Source organism: Ahaetulla prasina, chromosome 6 (genome assembly GCF_028640845.1).
Source record: "Ahaetulla prasina isolate Xishuangbanna chromosome 6, ASM2864084v1, whole genome shotgun sequence".
In the NCBI taxonomy this organism is placed as follows: Eukaryota; Metazoa; Chordata; class Lepidosauria; order Squamata; family Colubridae; genus Ahaetulla; species Ahaetulla prasina.
Genome location: NC_080544.1, coordinates 85,459,789 through 85,481,972, shown reverse-complemented (window position 1 = coordinate 85,481,972; position 22,184 = coordinate 85,459,789). Strand labels below are relative to the sequence as shown.

At 38.5% G+C, this 22,184-nt stretch overlaps 1 protein-coding gene across 1 annotated transcript in view; it reads right to left on the bottom strand.

Moving 5' to 3' along the window:
* KCNAB1 (potassium voltage-gated channel subfamily A regulatory beta subunit 1) overlaps positions 1-8,075 on the bottom strand; it is a 193,127-nt gene extending 185,052 nt beyond the window's left edge. The window contains exon 1 of the mRNA XM_058188530.1: positions 7,840-8,075. Within this exon, the coding sequence (XP_058044513.1) occupies positions 7,840-8,075 (236 nt within the window). The remainder of the gene's footprint in view (positions 1-7,839) is intronic.
* Positions 8,076-22,184: the final 14,109 nt, after the last annotated feature.

Here is a 22,184-nt window from a genome sequence, read left to right as displayed (position 1 = left end):
GGTCTGGTAGTTGTCGAAGTCCAGGGGGAAGTTCGTTCCACAGGGTAGGAGCCCCCACAGAGAATTATTCTTTATTCTATTTATGTAGTTTGTATTTTTTGTTATGGATTGCACCAGTGAGGCTAAAACCAATTTCGTTGTATACATGATGTACAATGACAATAAAGGCTATACTATATATGTGCTGGAACTACAATTGTGGTGTTTATAATATACACCGAATTATAATTAAATTAAATTTTATGACTCTATTCCCTTTTTTTATGGTGTACAGTTATATATGTGAGAGATAATTTTCAAATTACAGTTCTACTAATCGCCTGCTAACTTATGTTTTTGGAGTTCTCTAATGAATTGGTTTTCAACTGAATTTAAAATGTGTGTACTTCAACTCCCAGAATTCCTTAGCCAGCACATCAAGCAGGATGGAATATTCTGCTAACTGCTTGTTGGCTGGAAAATTTTGAGATTTGAAGTCTGCACGTCTTAAAGATGCCAAGATTGAAAAACACTGTTCTTCAGATTGATTGAAGAAATAGCATTAATCAACTCATCGTATTCCCTGCCTGCACTCTATTATTTCAGGTTATTGCTATTGATTACAAGTAAACTTCAGACTGGTTTGTGAGGGGTTAGAAAGGAAAACAATAATAGTGTTCAAGTTCCCACAGAAAGAAAAAAATTGACATTGTAGACTTGGCACTCTTATTGATTTCAGGAAAGTGGAAGAGTAGAACTGCAAGCAATAGAACTGTTATTTTTCCTGAAAATAAGACCCTGTCTTATATTTTTTGAACCCCAAAAAAAGTGCTTGGCCTTATTTTCGGGGAGGTCTTATTATTTTGGGGCATGTGGAGCAAGACAGGGCTCTGCTTGCCGTCATACCTGATTTCCAGCTCTGTCTCCCTAACCCTAACCAGAGGAAATGGCAGGGACCATGATGCAGGCATTTAAATATTTTTGAAGAGTGCTTATTTTTGGGGAGCGCTTATTTTAGCACATGTGCTCAAATGCCCAATTGGGCTTATTATCAGGGGATGTCTTATTTTTGGGGAAACACGGTACATTGGAGTAAAAATCAGATTACTAAAGTGTTTAATCTAGCTGCAAAACAGATTTCCTCAATTAAAAAATCCAATGAACCCTAAAATAAATATATGCCTGAAAAGTATGGCATGCCAAATTAAAAATAAGTCAGAACTGTGCCCAGATAAATATAATAAAAACCAAAACATTACTGGTTATCAACTGGATAAAATCCAAGGAGATTAATTTTATTACTGTATTAGCACATCACTTCTCCAACATCTGTCAATTTATCATTCTCTTTGCAGCTTTTAGAGTTGATATAATAGTCAATGCATGGAAAAAGGGAGCTCCAATACATTCTGTTCTCAGTGGTCGATTATTCAGATCATATATTCCTGTATTTTTGATATACAGTAGTCAATATATTCTTTCTGCTTAGTGGCTTACTTAAAAAGCTATGTAAGTTGTATACTGAAATTTTTCATTCAACTCCCACATTCACATAGTCAGAAGAGGGGCTGGACATTGTCATTAGAGTAAAATGTCAAGCGTGTTTCTCATGGAATTTCATTTGGGCACAGACAAATATGTTTCTGTGGACCTTAGCCCAAAGCAAGCATTTGTATACTCCCATAGAGTTTAATCTTCACACTGATCCCCTCTCCCACCCCTGTTCTAATCTTATGTTTTCAAAATAATGTAAGTTATCTATTGCAAAGGAACTCGGTGTGTGTATAAATTAGCTTTTAATCTTGCTCAAACATTGTATTCTTTGATGTTTATGTCTGATTTTCACAGATTGTCTATACAAGTCCCTGAAATTTTCTTGGGAAGGTTTTTCAGAAGTGGTTTGCCATTGCCTCCTTCCTACGGTTGAGAGTGAGTGACTGGCCAAGGTCACCCAGCTGGCTTTGTGCCTAAAATGGTCTCCCAGTGTATAGCCTAATGCTTTAACTGCCACACCAAAGTGGTTCTCAGGTCACCTATACCGAAATACAATTATGAATTTCTCAGAAGTTATTTGTATCATGGATTTATATACTGTACATCAATGCTTACAGTATCACCAGTAATCTCATTTAATCAGCAACATTTTTACTGTTTCCTAATTAAATTTCAAAATGTTTTATAGTCTGCTTACCATATCACCAGAAAGCATTCACATAGCTTTTCTATAAACACACAGTACACAATCCAGCAGCACTATTATCTCCCTAATATTAATATTCTACTATATTGACGCACTGATGTTCTTCTGTCCCACTTCTGTACTTTTTCCTCCTCCTCCAAATCCTCAAGCTGAATCTGTATTCAGGATGACTAAGGACGTTTCCAAGTTGTCATTATCACACTCTCTCAAAACCTTAGAGCTCCGTTTACAATAGCCCATGATTATGTTCACTTGCAGGGACGCAGTGGCTCAAGGGCTAGGATGCTGAGCTTGTTGATCGAAATGTCGGCAGTTCAGCAGTTCAAATCCCTAGTGCTGCTGTATAACGGGGTGTGCTCCTGTTACTTGTCCCAGCTTCTGCCAACCTAGCAGTTCGAAAGCACGTAAAAAACTGCAAGTAGAAAAATAGGGACTACCTTTGGTGGGAAGGTAACAGCGTTCCGTGCACCTTTGGCATTGAGTCATGCTGGCCACATGACCACAGAGACGTCTTCGGACAGCGCTGGCTCTTCGGCTTTGAAACGGAGATGAGCACCACCCCCTTGAGTTGGGAACGACTAGCACGTATGTGTTTACCTTTATGTTCACTTGCAACCATTGCCAGAATAGGCAACCTGCATTCTTTCAGAGAACTCATAAGAAAGAGTTCTATCCAATACCCTTTCCCTCTCTCCCTCTCCACCCTGTTCCCATTCCTGATTCTTCACTGCATTAGTTGACTGTGAAATGGGGTGTGGGGAAAGAAAAAAAGGTTGATCTGCAAATAATCCTTGAAGTCTGATTTAAGTACCAATCATGTCTTCCTGGATAGTTTTCTTTGAATATTGCAAGCCTGAACAAAGATACGGAGTTCTTACTTTCATTGGCACAACACCATGAACAAGTGTAGTTCAGAACAAATGCTTGTCTTTTCTCTTTTCTTTGTAACTTGTATTTCTCTGGCCTTCTTCCTACATCTGGGCATCGTTCCAACTCAGCACTAGTTTATATTTCTAACCGGTTGAATCAGCCTTGGAATCTTTCCCAGAAACCCAAGCTTGCTTTTTCTTATAGAGGAGGCTGACAACCTAATAATGACCTTTCCTATCCCAAACCTTATATTTTCTTCCCCTTGCTGCAAATTCTTGTTTATCAGCCCCAGAGCACTGAGACAGCTTTGTTGTCACGACTTGGTCACATGATTCTTGTTATTTAGAATTTTTTTCTAACTATTCCTGGCTGCTCAGTCCCGTCCGTCCAATTGATAGAACTGCCTTATCAACAATGACTCAAAGTATAGTTGGTTAAAAACATCACAGGAAACAAATACAGCTAAATGCAATACTAACAGACTGCTGGGGGTTAGATTTTTAAAAAAAATATGTGCAGTATCACAGGCTGCTTTGGCCCAAGTGTTTCTTCAAAACACCAAGATTTTGAAGGATAGTGAAGCTCAAATAGCATATAGAGGGAATGTTATTTCAGAGGTCAGGGGCAGCAATAGGGAAGGCTGTCCTGTTGCACAATACGGCACTACTATCTATTTTCCAAAGCACCAGAAGGCAAGATAAGAAACAATGGATGGAAACTAAACAAGGAGAGAACAATCTAGAAGGAAGCAGAAATATCCTAACAGTGAGAACGATCAACCAGTGGAACAGCTTGCCTTCAGAAGTTGTGGATACTCCATCACTAGAGCCTTTTAAGAAGAAATAAGACAGCCATTTGTCTGAAATGGTATAGGGTCTCCTGCTTGAGCAGGTGGTTGGACTAGAAGACCTCCAAGGTCCCTTCCAATGCTGTTATTCTGTTAAAAATAAGTATGCCCACCCTGCCACACCTTATAGGATAGACAGAAGGCATCCCATAAATCCCATAAAAACTTCCCATAAATAATCAGGGCCCAAACCGTGTAGAGTTTTGTGGATAGTAACCAGAAACTTTATGGTAACCAGAAAATTGAATTGCACTCAGAAATCAATTGGCAGCTAGTGCAGCTTGTGAATTACAGGAATCAAGTGGACATACCGAATTTTGTACTAGCTGTAGAGGATTCCTATGTAGAGTGCATAATAGTAGTCCAAATAAAATGTGAGTAGGGAGAGAAATATAGGTTTTTATATCTTGCCACCACCCCTTGTCACCACTAGTTATTAATGGCTTTGACAGGCTGGGCTGGGTTGATGACTGCTACAGCTTCTTCACAACTGGACCTTTGAGCTTCCTTCTTTTGCTTAGTTTACTTTTGCTCAGCCAGAATTTGTGAGCAGATGTTTCTGTGACGTTATCAGTATCAGTTGCTGGAATATCAATAGCTGCCTCAGAGTCTTAATTTCAAATTCAAACAATTCCTAGCTCTAGGCTCCTACTTTCTTTTTTACTATCTACTTGAAAAGCTGCTTCATATTTTTACTGTAGGCCCAAAATAGAAGCTGGCATCTGTTTGCAAACATTACTGGAAAAATCCAACATTCCAAGTGCATAGCAAATCTTCCAAATGCAATTAAATTAGATTTAATTAAAAGGATCAAAATGTGTTTTGGCTAGATAAATGATTTCTGTGTTTGTAACAACAAATCTTTTTCTTAGCCTTTCCCCCTGCAAGGACAGTTAATATGATTTTCTGCATACCAAATTTTCTGATATGTATATAGTTCCTTTTTATTACAGTATTCTACTTTTTATTTTATTTATTTATTAATCAAATTAAATAATATAGGTGTCCATGTCTCTTAAAGTGGATTGTTTTCTAGTTAAAGGAATTTCAGTATTAGAGACAATGGAAGTCTTGCTCTCAGTTTCTAGAAGGTAGGAGAACGTTGTCTTCTATCCACTTCCACCACAAATGTGTCCCCTTTTTGTATTTTGAAGGCCTATAATTTCCATTCCAAGCCATTTGAAATTCCTTTCAGCAGCTAATCCACAATAATTCATTCTAATCTAGTGACATCTCCAGCTCTGATTGTACCTGGAAACATTGTTTGATATTAACTTAATTCATTAAACATGAAACTCAGTCAACTGAACATTTAAAAATGTATCACAAATATAATTATTATTGTTGTTGTTGTTGTCCATCACATAGTCAGACAGATGTTCAGTCTGGATTTGGCATTTTTGTCTACCCATCGAGTCTTTTCCAAGGTCCTGGGATAGAACAGATGTGGATTTTTGATAGCATTACATGTTTGTCTCAGGATATAAGTTGTTCTGAGTAAAGTTGCCTTTTGCAGTGGACTGATGGTGTTCAAGTGGTGCTCCAGTTGTTTTGAAATTGCACCCAAGGCTACTAATGTACTACTTTTGCTTTCTTTTGCCACAATCATTCTAAATCTAATTGCAGGCCTTTGCATTTTGTTATCTTTTCCAGTTCTTTCTCTTCTATTCTGTTCTCTCCAGCTACTGCCACGTCCACTATCCAGACTTCATTGTCTTTATCGTCAATCGTTAAGTCCTGGTTATTACTGCTAAAAAACATAACGTCTCTCTAATCTGACTGCTAAGATCATAATCACACAAACCATGATATTCCCTGTAACGCTGTATGGAACCATAAGTTGAATTTTGAAGAAGCAGAATCGGGAAGAATATTTATATCTTTAAAATTTGGTTTTGGAGAAGATGCCTTTGAAGGCCATGGATTCAAAGCAAATCACTGGAGCATCAAACAAATGAACCCAGAGTTCTCACTTGAGATACAAATCACCAGGCTCCAAATATCTTACTTCAGATGCATTATACAAAGGTCCAGTTCTCTGGAAAAGACACTAATGCTGGGAAAGGTGAAAGCAAAGAAGAGAAGAAAATGGCCAGCAAAGTAGATGGTCTCAGTTATGGTGGCAATAATGCACCATTGAGAGACTTGAAAGAACATGTTAAGAATAGATCTATCTAAGATCTATCTGTGGTCAACTGGAGTCCAAAAATGACTTGCGGGCACATAATTAGTAAATCTGACTCAGGGGTGGGTTCCACTTACCTTCACTACTGGTTCGCTCTTGTGAATGTGTGCGCACTTTGTGCATGCACTTTGCTTCTGTGCATGCGCAGACCATCTCTGATGACGTCCAGGCAGGTGGGCAGAGCCTCCTGCAGCCATAGCCGCAGCTGCAGCCACTACCAGTTTCCCCAAACTGGGGCAAACTGGTAGTAATCCACCACTGTCTGACTACCATAAATCTATTGGTCAAAATTTAGTGACTGCCTTCCAGTTCTTAATGATCTATTGTTTCCATACTATTTTCAGTTTAATGCATATCTATTCAGAGATAAATCCAATGAATTACTGGGGTTTGTGATCATAAAAGAATGCACAGGGCTGCAGCCTCAGTTTCTGGCCAGCTATAAGTTCTATTATAGGAAATAGCTCCATGGTTGGGAGAGTGCTACTTATTTCTTAGCCATGCTGGATTTGCTAGGAAACAATGATTTATGATGCTCCTGGCTCAGTTTTTATATTTTGAAAGCAAGCTGAGTTAGCATACTTTTTAGAGAGCCAAATCATGAGCTTTTTATAGAGTTAAATCAAGATTAATTGAAATCAGTCTTTATTGATTTCAGTAATGAATCAATACATTATGATTCCTTGTTAAAGAATAAGCAAATACAGAACTAAACAGATAATGGAAAGTAGATCCAACTCCAATATTGTGATGTCTTAAAATTTAATCCTATGGATTCACATTATAAAGTGCTTGACTTTCCTGTGTAGGTACTTCAAGGACACCAGCAGAATGGACTGTACTACATACTATACTTTTCTTAGTATTTCTAAAAAAAGAGTGATGAAGAGACTGAGCAGAAGTCCCTTTGAATAGGAAGATAAGTTATTTTTGATAGTGTAATCAGATATCAATTCAAGAAGCTAAAGAATGATGTTGCTAAGAGTTACTGAAATGGAGAAGGCTTGGAAGCGGATCATTTTGAGGAAGGAGATCTGTGTCTTATCGAATTGTCTTTTTATTATTATTTTTTTAAAGTTAAAGTCTTCCTTGAGCTTCACTTTTGATGATTGCATGAACACATGACAAGTAGGAGAAAGCAAAAGTGATAAGGTTATCTGATTTCTATATTTTGCTTTGCTGGAAAAAAGCCTCATTGAATTTGTTCTTATTAAAACATTTGTCTCAAGTTATGACATTAATATTGACTAGTTAATGTTGAACTGCATGAAATAGTTCCAAAGGGGGGAGGGGGGAGAGAAATGCTTTGCTAAAAGCGCCTTCTTTTCATCATTACAGCAGTTAAAAGAAAATGTCTGTTTCCAGCAGAGCAAATCAAGTAAACCAAAATTTTCACATTGACTGAATATTCCAGCTGAACTAGAATGCTTTTTGATTAGCAGTGCAATCCTAGGTAAGATGCTATGTAACTTTCATTGAGTTCAGTGGGACTTGACCCTCAAAAATTTTGTGATGGAGCACAGTCTCAGTCATTCGTAATCCCACAACCCCAAAGCCAATTTGTAACAACAAAGCTGATAAGACAAGAGGTCATCATTACAGAGTTAGCTAATGTAATTAACCTTCAAACAAAACAAAATATACTTTGAACAGCTAGCACAGCATAATCACAGAGTATAACAGCTATGATTCATTTGTGGATTCCAAAATCATCACCGCAAATATTTATTTTTCAAGGCACATCCTTCAAGCACTTACCTGTGAGGCATGCCACTGGTATGAGCTACCGTATATTCATAGGATAATTCACAGATTTTTAGGTACCAGTTCATTTCCAGCTGGTGCAAAAGGGCCAAAATTCTGGACTTTTGTTTCATCTGCCCAGAAATGCTGTAACTCTTTTCCTTTTCTAAGGAGACCTTTTCAGGGTTCTGTTGCTTCTTTAACTCTGGATATTTTTTCCTCATTATCCCACCAGTCCGGACTGCAAACATCCTTGCTCTTTGTCCATACAAGCGGCAAAAGCTGTTTAAGACTCGAGTCTCAAGTCGTATCAACTGATTTCTCTTTTTTTCCAGCAGGCACTTTTATCCCGCTACAGCCTTAACCTGGTCACAAAACTGTAATCAGATACGTCTACAGACTTAAATTAGAGGTAAACTAAAGGTTTCTATAGCTGCATCAGGTAGCAGTTTTTGTACTTTTTAACGGTATCACTGGTTTTTGTTTTAATTTTTTTTAAAAAAACAACAACAACAAGCACTCTTGGGAACACTGACAGAGTATATGTGATTTCTTGGTGTGGTGGTGATAGGAGTACATGAACAGATTTAGAGATTTTTAATCATTATTTCATAAACTTTATAAGTCAATCCTGGATACATCCTTGAACATATGCCTTAGATTCAGGTCTGAATAAGAAAATCCATGTCAGAAGAAGATGTAAGCTGATGCTTTTTAGGTAACATTTAAATTAAAGCAATATTGTTGGGCCTCTGGTGGCTCAGACTGCTAAGTCTGTTATTAACACAGCTGCTTGCAATTACTGCAGGTTCAAGTCCCACCAGGCCCAAGGTTGACTCAGCTTTCCATCCTTTATAAGGTAGGTAAAATGAGGACCCAGATTGTTGGGGGCAATAAGTTGACTTTGTATATAATATACAAATGGATGAAGACTATTGCTTAACATAGTGTAAGCCGCCCTGAGTCTTCGGAGAAAGGCGGGATATAAATGCAAATAAAAAAAAGTATTCCAATGTGTTCAATTATTAAAGAATAAGGAGATTTTTGGATTTCGAAGTTGCAAGATAGAAAGAGTATTGAAGCTTTGGTATTGGAGAAGATTCTTAAGGAGATCATGGACAGCCAAGAACACAAAACAAAAGGAAAAATGGATCAGCCAAGAGTTGTCACTTGAGGCACAAATGATCATGCTCAATTGCCATACCTCCAGAAGAATATGTGATGATCTAATTTTCTGGAGAATACTTTGGGGTTGATGGAGGAAGAGGAAGGAGAGAGAATGGGATGATCAGCAGCAAGATGGATGGTTACACTAGCAAAGGGCGATCCATGGGAAGACTTAAGGAACAGGTTAAGATCGTGCTGGAGAAAATCTATTTAGCGGTCACTAAAACTCAGTGCAGAGTTGATGGCAAATCAATAAGCAAGGTTGTGTTATTAGGAGCTCGCCAAATTGTTTTGGCACTTTCTGGGCATTTTGGTTACAAAAAAGGGAAAGAACCAGAAGACAAAACTGTTGTGGCCTGCCAGTGGCCAGTGAGGAGATTGGGGAGGATCATGGGCCAGTCCTAGAATCTGGGGAAGACTCTGATGAGGGCTCTGCGTCAGAGGCAAAGAGGAAGCCAGAGCCGTATGCCAGTTATCAGCTGCCTTTGGAGTCAGACATCAGTAAGGCAGATGAATAGCTGGAGCCTGTTCCAGTGTGTGCATGCACAGAGTTGCTGGACAAAGGGAACGGCTAAAGAACAAGGGTCGACTTGGAAGTAAGGCCACAGGTGGATGATGAATGACCCCTCCCAAGGAAATAAAAGAGGAGCGAAAAGGAAGTGGAGTTTGCAGGAGACAATTAGTTCATTACTGCATTCTTGCCAAGTATTGTGGTGTCTGAAAGATATTGGCCTGCCCACTCTCCAAGCCTGATAAAGGTCAGTAATTGTGAATTATCTTGAAAGACTGTGGGAGAGGAAAGACTTTGCTGGAGAGGAATTCACTGTAAATTAAATAAAAGGGGTTTATCGGGACGAGGACTCAGCTTCTTGGTGCTGGGGAAGCCTAGTTCAGAACTAGCCAACACAGTTTTCTTCTGAGCTCCAGTTCACCACCTTTTCAAACAGCAATATTCTTTATTAAAGATACTGACTTTATAAATTGAATGAACCTCAAGTACATGAAAATGGAGCATGAAAACAGGTGCAGATATTAATATGGCTAAAAAAGATACAACATGATTATTATATCCAGCTTACATAGAAAGTAATTCTGTCCCAAATATGCTGGAATAGTAATATTAACAGAATCGGTTTTATATATGAATCCAGAAAGACACAAAATATTATATATACCGTATTATGAAATATAAATGGATTTTTCAAAGAATAGATGAATAAATTGTTATAAAAATAAGAAAATGAAAGAATGAATATGGGAAATTGAATAAACTACTATTGTAGTCTCTAGGATCACATTTATAGAATGGTAATATCAAAACTTAAGCTATTAAAAACTTGAGCCAAACTATTAAAATACCCTTGGATTAAGTATTTGAGTTATTCTGAGTTTTATTGTGTTTCCTTGACATAATGTTTCATTAGATCCATTGCTTAATCTCTCCAAAGTGTTATTAAAATGTCAATATTTTAAAAAAGAAAAGAGAAAGAAACTGAATTATTTTATGAGTCTGGATCATTTCCAGATTTTTCTTTATCATTTCTCTTTCCCTGTTTTATTATAAGAAACTTTCTTTTTCTCATTTCAATGTAATAGACTACAGTACATGTATTCAGATGTAAGAGAATACAATACATAACTCTGGAGGAATCTTGTGTCTTAAGCGAAATCTTTCCATTTTTATAATAAGTTAAGTGAATGAATCAGCAACATTTGAGAAGTCTCTTGTATTTACATATAGGTGAATTAATGTTGGGTTCTTTAATGTCGAACCATAACTAATTTAGAAGCTGCACAAATATGAGATAATCTAATTTCCTTAAGCAGAACAGGCTTAGGGAATCTTTATTACAGTCTTCTCCCTCCCCCAAACTAAATAGCTATGAAATAGGTCAATATGCAGATATCTCCATTTTTTTAGCCAAGGGAGCCAGCATTGTCCGAAGACACTTCTGAGATTATGTGGCTAGCATGACTATAGTCCAAGATCCATGGAATTCTGTTGCCTTCCCATTGAAGTGGTACCTATTTATCTACTTGCATTTGCATTTGCATTTGGCACAGTTGTTAGGTGGGCAGGAGCTGGGGCAAGTAACTGGAGCCCACCCTGTTGCATGGCATTTTCCAGCTGACAAGCTCAACGTTTTTAACTGCTGAGCCATCGCGCCCCAAGAAATGCATATACCAAAAGCCTATCAATAAAAAATAAAAAAAATTACAATGAAATAACTTGAAAATAAATTAAAAAATAATAGTGGAAATAGTCAAGAGTATAAATGATATTTTAAATTAATTGTGGCTCTAAGTGCTTGGCACAGCTTCTGATGTAGACCTTTCTTAGTAAAAAGGAAAAATTACAGCTGCTCGCTAAAATATTAAGTAAACATAATAGCAGTGATGGGATTCAAATAATTTAACAACCGGTTCTCTGCCCTAATGGCCGTCTGGGTGGCGTGGCCATGGTGGGCATGGCCATGGGGTGTGACATGGGCCACGGGAGGGGGGAAAACACACTGCCACCCCCCATGCCCCATTTTGGGTCTAGTAGGCCTCCCTGCAGCCTCCTGGGAGTGAAAAAGAGGCGGCAGAGGGGCTGTGCCACATCCCCACACCCCATTTTGGGCCTAGGAGGCCTCCCTGCAGCCTCCTGGGAGTGAAAATGGGCCACAGGGGGGCGCTGCCCCCCCCACGCCTTATTTTGAGCCTAGGAGACTTCCAGGCACTTACATGGGAGCCAACATGGGGCACATGGAGACTCCTGGAAGGGGTGGGACCAGCCAGCAATTTAAGTACCAGTTCTCCCGAACTGGCCTGAACCAGCTGAATCCCACTACTGCATAATAGCAATCAATTTTAATCCAAAACAATCACAATTCTGTGATCTCATAAAAGGTGACTGTAAAGGGAAATGTTACCTGAACATACCTGTTTATTCAGGTAACTGTACAGCATGCATTGAATCAAAACCTTTTGCCTTTCAAGGTAATCGCAAACCAACCTATGAAAAATGTAGAATTAAGATACTGCCAATGGCTCTAAACTAGAAGACTGAGGCAATATTCTTTAAATATTAATAGCAGCCTTCTTCAACAGTTCAACTAGGTTTCCATAGCCAGTTCAGTTTACTTACCGTAAGAGAATCAACTATAGTCAAATTGTTAATTAATGTTGAAGACAAACAAGTAAGTAAAGCATTCTTTACTGCATTCCATTCTAGAAACAAAATTCACTTTTGATTTACAGAATATGTTCTAAAACTTTTGCAAACTTCACAACAGGTGTGAATAGTATTCACTCAGCTGGAAAGAGCAATATCAGGGCAATGCACTAGGGCAGGATAAATGGATAAATGTGTAAATGCAATTAAAACAAAATAAAACAAAACCTTATCAAAGATTAATCAAATGTCTTCATATGCATGAAGACAAGAATTGCATATTTTTAAAATGGAAAATGGGAGAAAGCAAAGTAATTTCATCATTTAGCCATAAAATCCATGAAATTAATCCAGTAATTTAACATTTTTTAAATAGGTTTTTGCTGATTCTTCAGCAAATACACTTTGTTTGATAGCAATAAATCTTATGATCACTCACTCACTCCAATCAAAAGTCAGGCAACATCTTTTAAATATTTAGGTATGGTTTCTATTATTTTCCTTATTATGGCATTACAGGTAGTCCTTGACTTACAACAGTTCATTTAGTGACTATTTGAAGTTACAACAGCACTGAAAAAAGTGACTTAGGACCATTTTTCATACTTACGACCATTGCCGTATCCCCTGTGATATGATCATGTGATCAGAATTGAGGCATTTGGCAACTGATTCATATTTATGACGGTTGCAGTCTCCCAGGGTCATGTGATCCCTTTTTGCGGCTTTCTGACAAGCAAAGTCAATGGGGAAGCAAGACTCACTTAACCGTGTTCTTAACTTACCACTGCAGGGAGTCATTTAACAACTGTGACTAGAAAGGTCATAAAATGGGGCAAAATTCACTTAACAAATGTCTCACTTAGGAACAGAAATTTCGGGCTCAATTGTGATTGTAAGTTAAGGACTACCTGTATTTTCAAAAAGAAACAGGAAAATCTGATTATTCCTGGTAACTTTTTAACAGCAATATTGCATGGATAGGATATAGTTTTATCCCATAGTCTCATACTAAACCATGATTTCTGTATGAATTTTTATTTGAGTTTTCATTTCTTCCCATTCCAAAATAAATTTTGAAATCATCAGTGGCAATTACCCTAAAATCCAATATGATAATTCACCTTGTCCTTGTTATCACAAAGAGGCTGTTTCATCAGTCCTCAATCCTGCCTAACCAAGTGACAATTCCATTTGACCCATAACATTAAGAGCAGTGCTTGTTCTACTACCACAGCAATTTATTTTGGGTGTTGTCAGACTAAGATTAGAAAATAAAGCTAGGATTGCCCTCTACTGGTGTGGAAATCATATTTGCAATTTAGCTCTCAGAATAAAACAATGTATTTAACGTGATATAGAACCTGGAGAATATTTTGTTTGATTGTTTGATTTATCCTCTGATTTTCTTTCAAAATTTGAAGGTGGCTTTACATTGAAGTCCCCCTTTGTGTCCACATAGCTAGAACCATTGTTCTTTCTTCAGAAAAAGAACATGCTGATATGGAAGGCATCAATGCAATGTTCTTTTCCTTCCTGAATTTTGATCAAGAAATGATGCTATTTCCCTTCTGATATCATTCTAACCTCAAGCTTTGCAGGATTGGTCTTGCTTTGCAGGGTTGGGCATCATTTTGGGGCTGAATACAGTAAAGTGCTTTGGAGACTGCAGGAGAACTCATGGATCACCTGAAGAAATTTCATCTTTCCTTAGGATCATATAGCTGCTGACCTGTAGCTGCTACATAAGCCTAGGAATACATATGTGAAGACTTTGGGCAAGAACAAGCATCCACTATTCCAGGAGAGAAAGCAAGGGAGAAGTGATGGAATCTTGGTTGTGATACAAACGCTACTCCTTGGGTATATGTGTGCAATATTACAACACAAATACAAAAGAGTGGACTTGCACTTTGACATCATAGCTTATGTTTTATTACTTTGGCATCTTCTCGCACTATAGTTAGATGAAGGGAGGGAGGGAGGGAGGCAGGGAGGGAGGGAGGGAAGAAGGAAGGAAGGAAGGAAGGAAGGAAGGAAGGAAGGAAGGAAGGAAGGAAGGAAGGAAGGAAGGAAGGAAAAGAGGTTAGTGACTAAAAATATCAACCCTCAAATGACTGCTCAAATTTCTGGAATCCATCCCCATTCCATCCCCAGTATTTGGTATAGCGGCTAAATTATATCTTCCGCTACCAATCTAATTAATTGAAAACTGGTTATGTCACAAAGCTCTGGCAGTTTGCTCCTCTTTATTTCAAAAGTGGTGATCTTTGGCCCACTTAGTCTGATGATCTGCTTGCTAGAGCCAATAGTAAAGAAATCTGACCAGGTGAAGCGTATTGTGGGAACAAAACCTCAGTATCTCATCTGGACTGTGGAATATTAAGTTTCTTCAATATTATCTGCTGGCAAGAAGACTTAAAATATAACAAGGAGTTGGCAGTTCAAGGTATCTGTCCTAAATCTAAATGACAACTTGGGCACCATTCTTTTACCAACTTATTTAGATTCATCCATTTAATTTGAGCTATCAGTCACTGAAATTCTAAATTCCTTGTATTATTGATTGCTAATACTCTGATTTGATGAATTAATTACCTACCCAGTTCTGCTGCAATCTTAATAAGGAAACCTTATTTTTCCATCCTAGCAACCTAAGTGTAACAGGGTTAATTTATGTATTTGCAATCCTCTTTCATGTGTCTTCTATCTAAGACTGAAGACATGCTAAAGAATCTTGTCTGATAAAGAGTTCTTGAACATTTGAAAGTTTACAGAGCATTTTCTAATCTTGGATCAGTCTAATAAAAGTTTAAATGAGTGAAGGGTTAGATTGATTTTTATCAGATTATTTGCTCACCTGTAACTTTCAATATCTTCTGTCAACCTAACAGTTTGAAAGCACATAAAAATGCAAGTAGAAAAATAGGGACCACCTTTGGTGGGAAGGTAACAGCGTTCTGTGCGCCTTTGGCGTTGAGTCATGCCAGCCACATGACTACAGAGATGTCTTCAGACAGCGCTGGTTCTTCGGCTTTGAAACGGAGTTGAGCACCCCCCCCTAGAGTCAGGAACGACTAGCACATATATGCAAGGGAAACCTTTACCTTTACCTTAACTTTCAATATAAACCCAATCTATGTCTCGTATGCACAAGGGGTCAGCAACCAATGGCCTGCAAGCCATATCTGACCCACCAGCTGAAATGATTTGGGCTGTAGCCCCAGAAAGATACATATGTCATATCCATCTGGATCATTGTAGCTCAGATCTCTTGATGTCTTTTCCTTCTCTGTAATGATATGTGGGAATGAAATTGGAAGATAAAAGGAAGAGTCCCAGACAATCATCATGCAAAAGGTATCTCAGCCCACAAAAGGAAAAGGAACCTGGGAAACATTTCAAAAGGGACCGTCCCTAGTTTTCTGGAAAGTAAAAGTAAAGGAAGAGGTAAATGCTTTTACACTTGCAAGATTCTAGTATTGTAATCTTACAATGTTGGTATAGTACTTGTAATTTGTGCTTCTTGTCTGGATTACCTCAAGGAGCTGACATCCTTCCTCTGTAAGCATTTCTTTCTTCAACCACAAGAGGCACCCTAAGACTGCAGAATTTGTCTTCATTTTTCCTTCTGGCCATGCCTCTCTATGGTTTTCCCAGATGAGCCCTTCTAAATGCCAATGTATTTGTGCAAAAGAAAGGGAGATAGCAGCCCACCATCCATTCACAGACATGGTCTCTGGCCCCTATACCAATGTTACCAACCTCTGATTACACAGGCCAAACACACATAGACATGCATTAACCTTGACTGCTTTCCATGTTGTAGAGCTCGTGTATGCCTGAACCCAATATTCTTTTCTCCACTGATCTACCATAAATTAACATCATCTTCATGTATACAATTATGTTTAATTGCTGTTGCTTAAAATTTCCGGGTTGGGGGAGAGGGTCAAACACAGTTCTTTTAGTGTTCAAATGAGTTCAACATGGAAGAAGAAAACATGAGTACTATGAGTATTAATCAATCTAAGGCCTTATTTTAGAAGAAGCAACATTGAACAGTTTAACAGTTTTGTGCAACGCAGGTGTTCGGAGCAACAATACTACTTAAATTACCAGGTAAGCAGAGTACAAACAAAACAAAGTAAAATAAAGTAGAAACCGTGACAACAAACTCATAGTCAGTGGGTCTAACAAAACAAGAGAGTAAGCTGACTCTGTAACTTGGGCAAAACTAAATCCATTTGTTTCAGCCAGGAATATAACCCTGGCTTTCCATGTCTGTGTCAATGTGCTTCATATTTCAGCTTCCCCATAATAGAGATAAATTAGACATCAGTTTGTCAAATGGAAGAAAACGGAGTCTTCCAATTTCAAGGTGAAACAAACACTAGGCTGGTGTTGCTGCCTTGGTCTCAGGGGAGCAACAGTTATTAACTGTAACAGCTCAGACAACTAACTTTTCCCTTGTGAAAAACGAGTTCTGTATTTTTCTTGCTACAAGCAGTCCCGAACAAACTAGACAGCTTCTGACTGCAGTAGTGTCTCAGTCATTTGAGTATGAGAGAAAAGCTTTTCCTAATTCCATCTTGTTAGGATTTCATTGGCATTCTCATAAGTGTGTGTGTGTGTGTGTGTGAGAGAGAGAGAGAGAGAGAGAGTTTTGGAGATGGAGATGGAGATGGATGTGGAGATGGCTGCATCCTCTGGTTTTCCTGGTAATGAGAAAATATTGACAAGTTATCAATTTTCGTAGTAACTGTGCATTCATAAATATAAAACAGTCTATGGATGCAACCAGACTCTTAATTTAGGTAGTATATCATACATCCCGCATTGCAATGACAAGGTATTCTTTTTTTACTGCTACTCCTATGAAAATAATGACAAAGCTTCCAAATGGTTCTTCAATAGTGTTGAAGCTTTGATTCCTCCCCCCCCCCCCCACATTAGATTAGATATTAGTAGGTTTCTTTTCCTGGTTTTCCTGTTTTTCTTCTTTCTTCAAATCAGTCTTGATCCTGGCAACTACATGGAACTAGTCCCTGTTTCTTGAAAACTTTTCAGAAGAGCTTTGTCATTATCTTCTTATGACTGAGTGCATGATTCATAGTCATCTAATTGGTTCCAAACCTAAGCTGCACGATTGGAACTTACAGTGACCTGCTTTCTAGCCCATGACCTTAAACTAGACACGTACTTAATATAATATATCCTAAATTTCATTCTGTTCAAGGAGTGAAATGAACTTGGATTATTTCCTTCCATTAATATTTGATTTTTTTAAATTTATAAAATCGTCATTACATTTTTGTTTTAGACATGGAAGGTAAATCACCTTGCTAAACAATTTCAGGCTTCCAATTATGGAAAAGTAATATTTCATTATATATTACAGAAAAAGAGTAACCGTGTGACATTGAGGGGAAGTTTTAAGTTCTGAAAGGTCTATAAAGACCATCAAAATTCTGAGATTCATTCAGTTGAAAGAATATTACCTAACCACTTATGTTAATATTTCTACAGCAATATTCATCCCCATAGTCCCCAAAAGAATGTGCAGGCAATTAATAACAGAAAATAGTTTAAATCAAACCAGTGAGGTGACATCTATGGCCTTTAGCAAGTCACTTGCTTAAATGGTGCCCAGTTCTTTGTGGATGATCTAATTAGTATTTCTATATTACCCCAGGGCAGACTTCCCTGGGTGAGACAGAGTGGAAGAGAAATAAAAGAGCATTTAATGAGGTTTTTAAGAAGCCAGGTGCATGCTTCTTCAGACAGAAGAAGCTACTAAGATAAGCAGTGAAATTTTTCAAATCAAAAAATAAATAAGCCAGTTGCCATGACTCAACTTCCAGATAGGTGCATGCTAGTGTTATTACAAATGAAAGCAATTATACTTTTTCCAGGATAATGTCATCGTTCCTATCACCCATCTCCTCCTATTTATGACTGTATGGCTGTAACCTTGTTGCTGGTATCCTTATGATTTATACTGATTGTTTCCTAGTATGATTTGATTGCTTATTTGTACCCTATGTTTATCATTAAATGTTGTACCTTATGATTCTTGACAAACATACCTTTATGTACATTAAGAGCATATGCACCAAGACAAATTCTTTGTGTGTCCAACCACATTGGTCAATAAAATTCTATTCTATTGTATTCTGTGTTGCAGGATCCAACCTGGATTGGTCACCAGGACCAAAGGTTTAGTTTCCAAGCTTTCAGATTCATGCTGGAGCCCACCCTCAGGGAATGTCTCTCTCACCTAAATGTGTGTGAGAGAAGTTGTCTAAGAATGGGCTCCAGCACGACTCCGAAAACTCGGAAGACTAAACCTCTGGTCCTTGTGACCAGCTCAGTTTCTTGGATCCAGCTAGTATTATTGTTACAGATAATGCTGTTTCAAATTCATCTTGCTTCCTTTTTAATATGGATGATTATATTTTAACTTCCTCAGCCCTATTACATCCATAACATGGTCTGGGTTTGAGGGTTCAGCTGATTTATTTCAGACTCAGCAGTATATTTGCAATTTCAACAAATTTCCTTGCATTATTGCAGCCCTGCAAAGCTGTGGGTGAACTATTGTCTTTCACTCCTCTTTCGCAAGGTCTTTTCAAAGCAGTAGATAAATGATGGCTTGGAAGCTGTGGCTCCCATCAGTTGCTCAGTTTGTGGTTTTGATTCTGTACAACCAAACAAATGCTAATAACACAAACACAATTACTGAACGGAAGTCAATAGTAATGATCTTTATATTTTGTAGAGTGGAGCATAGAGATTTCTCTTACCTCAGGGCTTGTAATAACTTGGGATGAGACACTGACTAAATGCTGCTGTTTGTCCTTTCCTATTAATCAGGTGAAAAGAACATTGACCGGCTTCTTTGTATTATTCAGAGCAGAGGTGGGTTTCAGCAGGTTCTGACCAGTTCTGGAGAACCGGTAGTGGAAATTTTGAGTAGTTTGGAGATCTGGTAGTAAAAATTCTGACTGGCCCCGCCCCCATCTATTTTTTGCCTCCCAAGTCCCAGCTGATTGGGAGGAAATGGAGATTTTGCAGTAACCTTCCCCTGGATTGGGGTGGGAATGGAGATTTTACAGTATCCTTCCCCTGCCATGCCCACCAAGCCATGCCACGCCCACCAAGCCACACCACAGAACCGGTAGTAAAAAATTTTGAAGCCCACCACTGATTCAGAGCTAATATTATTGTGGGTTGCTTCAAACTGCTTTTGAAAGACTGAATCATCAAAATGGTGATAGTCTAATAGCAATAGCACTTAGACTTATATATGGTGCTTTACAGCCCTCTATAAGCAGTTACAGAGTCAGCCTATTTTCCCCAACAATCTGGATCCTCATTTTACTGACTTTGGAAGGAGGGAAGGCTGAGCTTTGTGAGATTCGAACTGCCAAATTGCAGGCAGCCGGCAGTCACAGAAGTAGCCTGCAATACCACATTCTAACCAGCGGTTGGCTCCTACCAGTTTGCCCCAGTTCATGCAGTGGGAGGCCCATCATCAAGGATGGTCTGCGCATGCGCAGAAAGCTCTCACATGCACAAAAGCAATGCGCGCACGCAAAGCGCATGTGTGTTCACGATAGTGAATCGGTAGCAAAGGTAAGTGGAACCCACCACTGATTCTAACCACTGCACCACCATGGCTCTCTAGTGATAGTGCCTTCCATGTTCGCAATCCTACAGTATAGCAACATTCCAACCACATAAATTGGTGGCTGCTACCACAGTGGGAGTACAATCTACAGCTCTGGTAGCTAAACTTTAGAAGATGCTGAAAAGAACAATACAAATAATCAGCACATGGAAGCAATTCTCTACAGGAAAGAAAACAAATACCTGCGCTAAAGTTTGTATTGGAAAAACAGTAGGAAGTGCAAAATAGATGCGGAACTCATTAGCATGCACCATTAACTTCAACACAATGAAAAGAAATGGCCTTCGAGAACGAACTGAAAATATACTAGAATTGGATTCACATTTTACTGCTGATTATTGATAATTGATTTGTGACTGATGGTAATCTGCAGTATTGGCTTGCATCACCAAATGTTGCCTTATTTTGTTCCTAAGTGAGAAGAGATTGAAAATCATTGCCTAGGCGATAGTAAAAATTAAATATGTATCATGACTTTTACAGTCTCATGCTTTATCACCTCATCTAGCAGACCGCAGGATGTTTATAAATGGGAAACTTGGGTTATCTCAAACCTGACACTTACTCTAAAAAGTTAGAGTGATCTCATTAAAGCCGTTCTGCTGATTATTATAGTAATTGACAGGGTGTTGCATTTGGGATCCCAGTGGGATTTCTGTGCTTCACGGAAAGACCAATGCAATCAGCCGCAACAGTCAGTTTGAAGAAAAAAACAATTAGTCCATTTCTGCATGAAATAAAATGGAAGGGGTGCTGGTAAAAGAAAGTGAGTAAATCAACAACCCAAACGCCTATTCAGTTAACTGTTTCTTGCAACATTAGCCAGATCCCCATTCAGAACCGTGGGTAGATGTGATCAGGGATAGTTGTTGTAATAATCAAGTGAAAGCAAATTAAGAGGTTTCCTTTCCACTAAAGGCATACAATGGGGCTTCAGTTCCCTGCAGGATAGCTTGAGGCTTTTCCAGACTGTACAGCTGCTAGAATTAAATCCTATGATTTTGGCCCAGTGCCTGGGTTTTGGTAGGGTTTTCACTACTGCCTTTTTATTTATTTATTATTTTATTTATTTATTATTTATTATATATAGTTAGGAATCCATCTGGTGGTGGTGCTGTCTAACCCACATTTTTCTATTTTATCTAGTAGTAGGTTATGGTCTACTTTATCAAATGCTTTACTGAAGTCCAAGTAAATTATGTCGACAGCATTCCTCTAGTCTACTAATTTTGTCACTTTGTCAAAGAATGCAATCTGGCATGATCTGTTTTTGACAAACCCATGTTGGTTTTTGGTTATTACTTTGTTTGCTTCTAGGTGTTCGGTGATTCGTTGCTTGATTATCTTTTCCAGAATCTTCCCCGGTATTGAGCTCAGGCTGATAGTCTGCAGTTTCCTGGATTTTTTTCCCCTTTTTTGAAGATGGGAACTACATCAGCTCTTTTCCAGTCCTCTGGCATTTTCCCTCTGCTCCAGGATCTTTGAAAGATATAGTTCAGTGGTTCTGAGATCTCATCTGCCAGTTCCTTCAGAACCTTGGGGTGTAATCCATCCGGTCCTGGTGATTTGAACTCGTCTAGGGTAGACAGGTGTTCACTTACCATTTTCTTCCCTATTTTAACTTGTGTTCCTAATCCTGTTTTTTGTGGTGCTGTTTTTGATAGGTTGGATTGTTTTTTCCTTTTGTGTAAAGACAGATGCAAAATATGAGTTAACTAGATCTGCTTTCTCCCTGTTACTTGTCATCTTCTTGCCACTTTCTCCCAGCAATGGGCCAATTGTTTTCTTGACTTTTTTTTTTTTTAACATGTTGGAAGAAGCTTTTTTTGTTATTTTTTTACTTTTGTCGCTAGCTTTTGTTCATTGTGAGCCTTAGCTTTCCTCACTTCATCTTTACAGGCTCGGGCTATTTGCTGATATTCTGCCTTAGTTATTTGCCCCTCTTTCCACTTTTTATACTTGTCCTTTTTATCTTTCAATTTGTCAGATAGTTCTTTATGCATCCATGCTGGTTTCTTTTGTGTATTACAGATTTCCCACCCCACCCAACCCTTCTGAAGTTCCATATGCAATTTAGGACACATTTAATCAACCTTGATAGATATGTAACTCAGTGGTGGGTTCCAAATTTTTTTACTACCGGTTCTGTGGGCATGGCTTGGTGGGCATGGCAGGGGAAGGATACTGTAAAATCCCCATTTCCTCCCGATCAGCTGGGACTCAGGAGGCAGAGAATAGATGGGGACGGGGCCAATCAGAGGTGGTATTTACCGATTCTCTGAAGTACTCAAAATTTCCACTACTGGTTCTCCAGAACTAGTCAGAACCTGCTGAAACCCACCT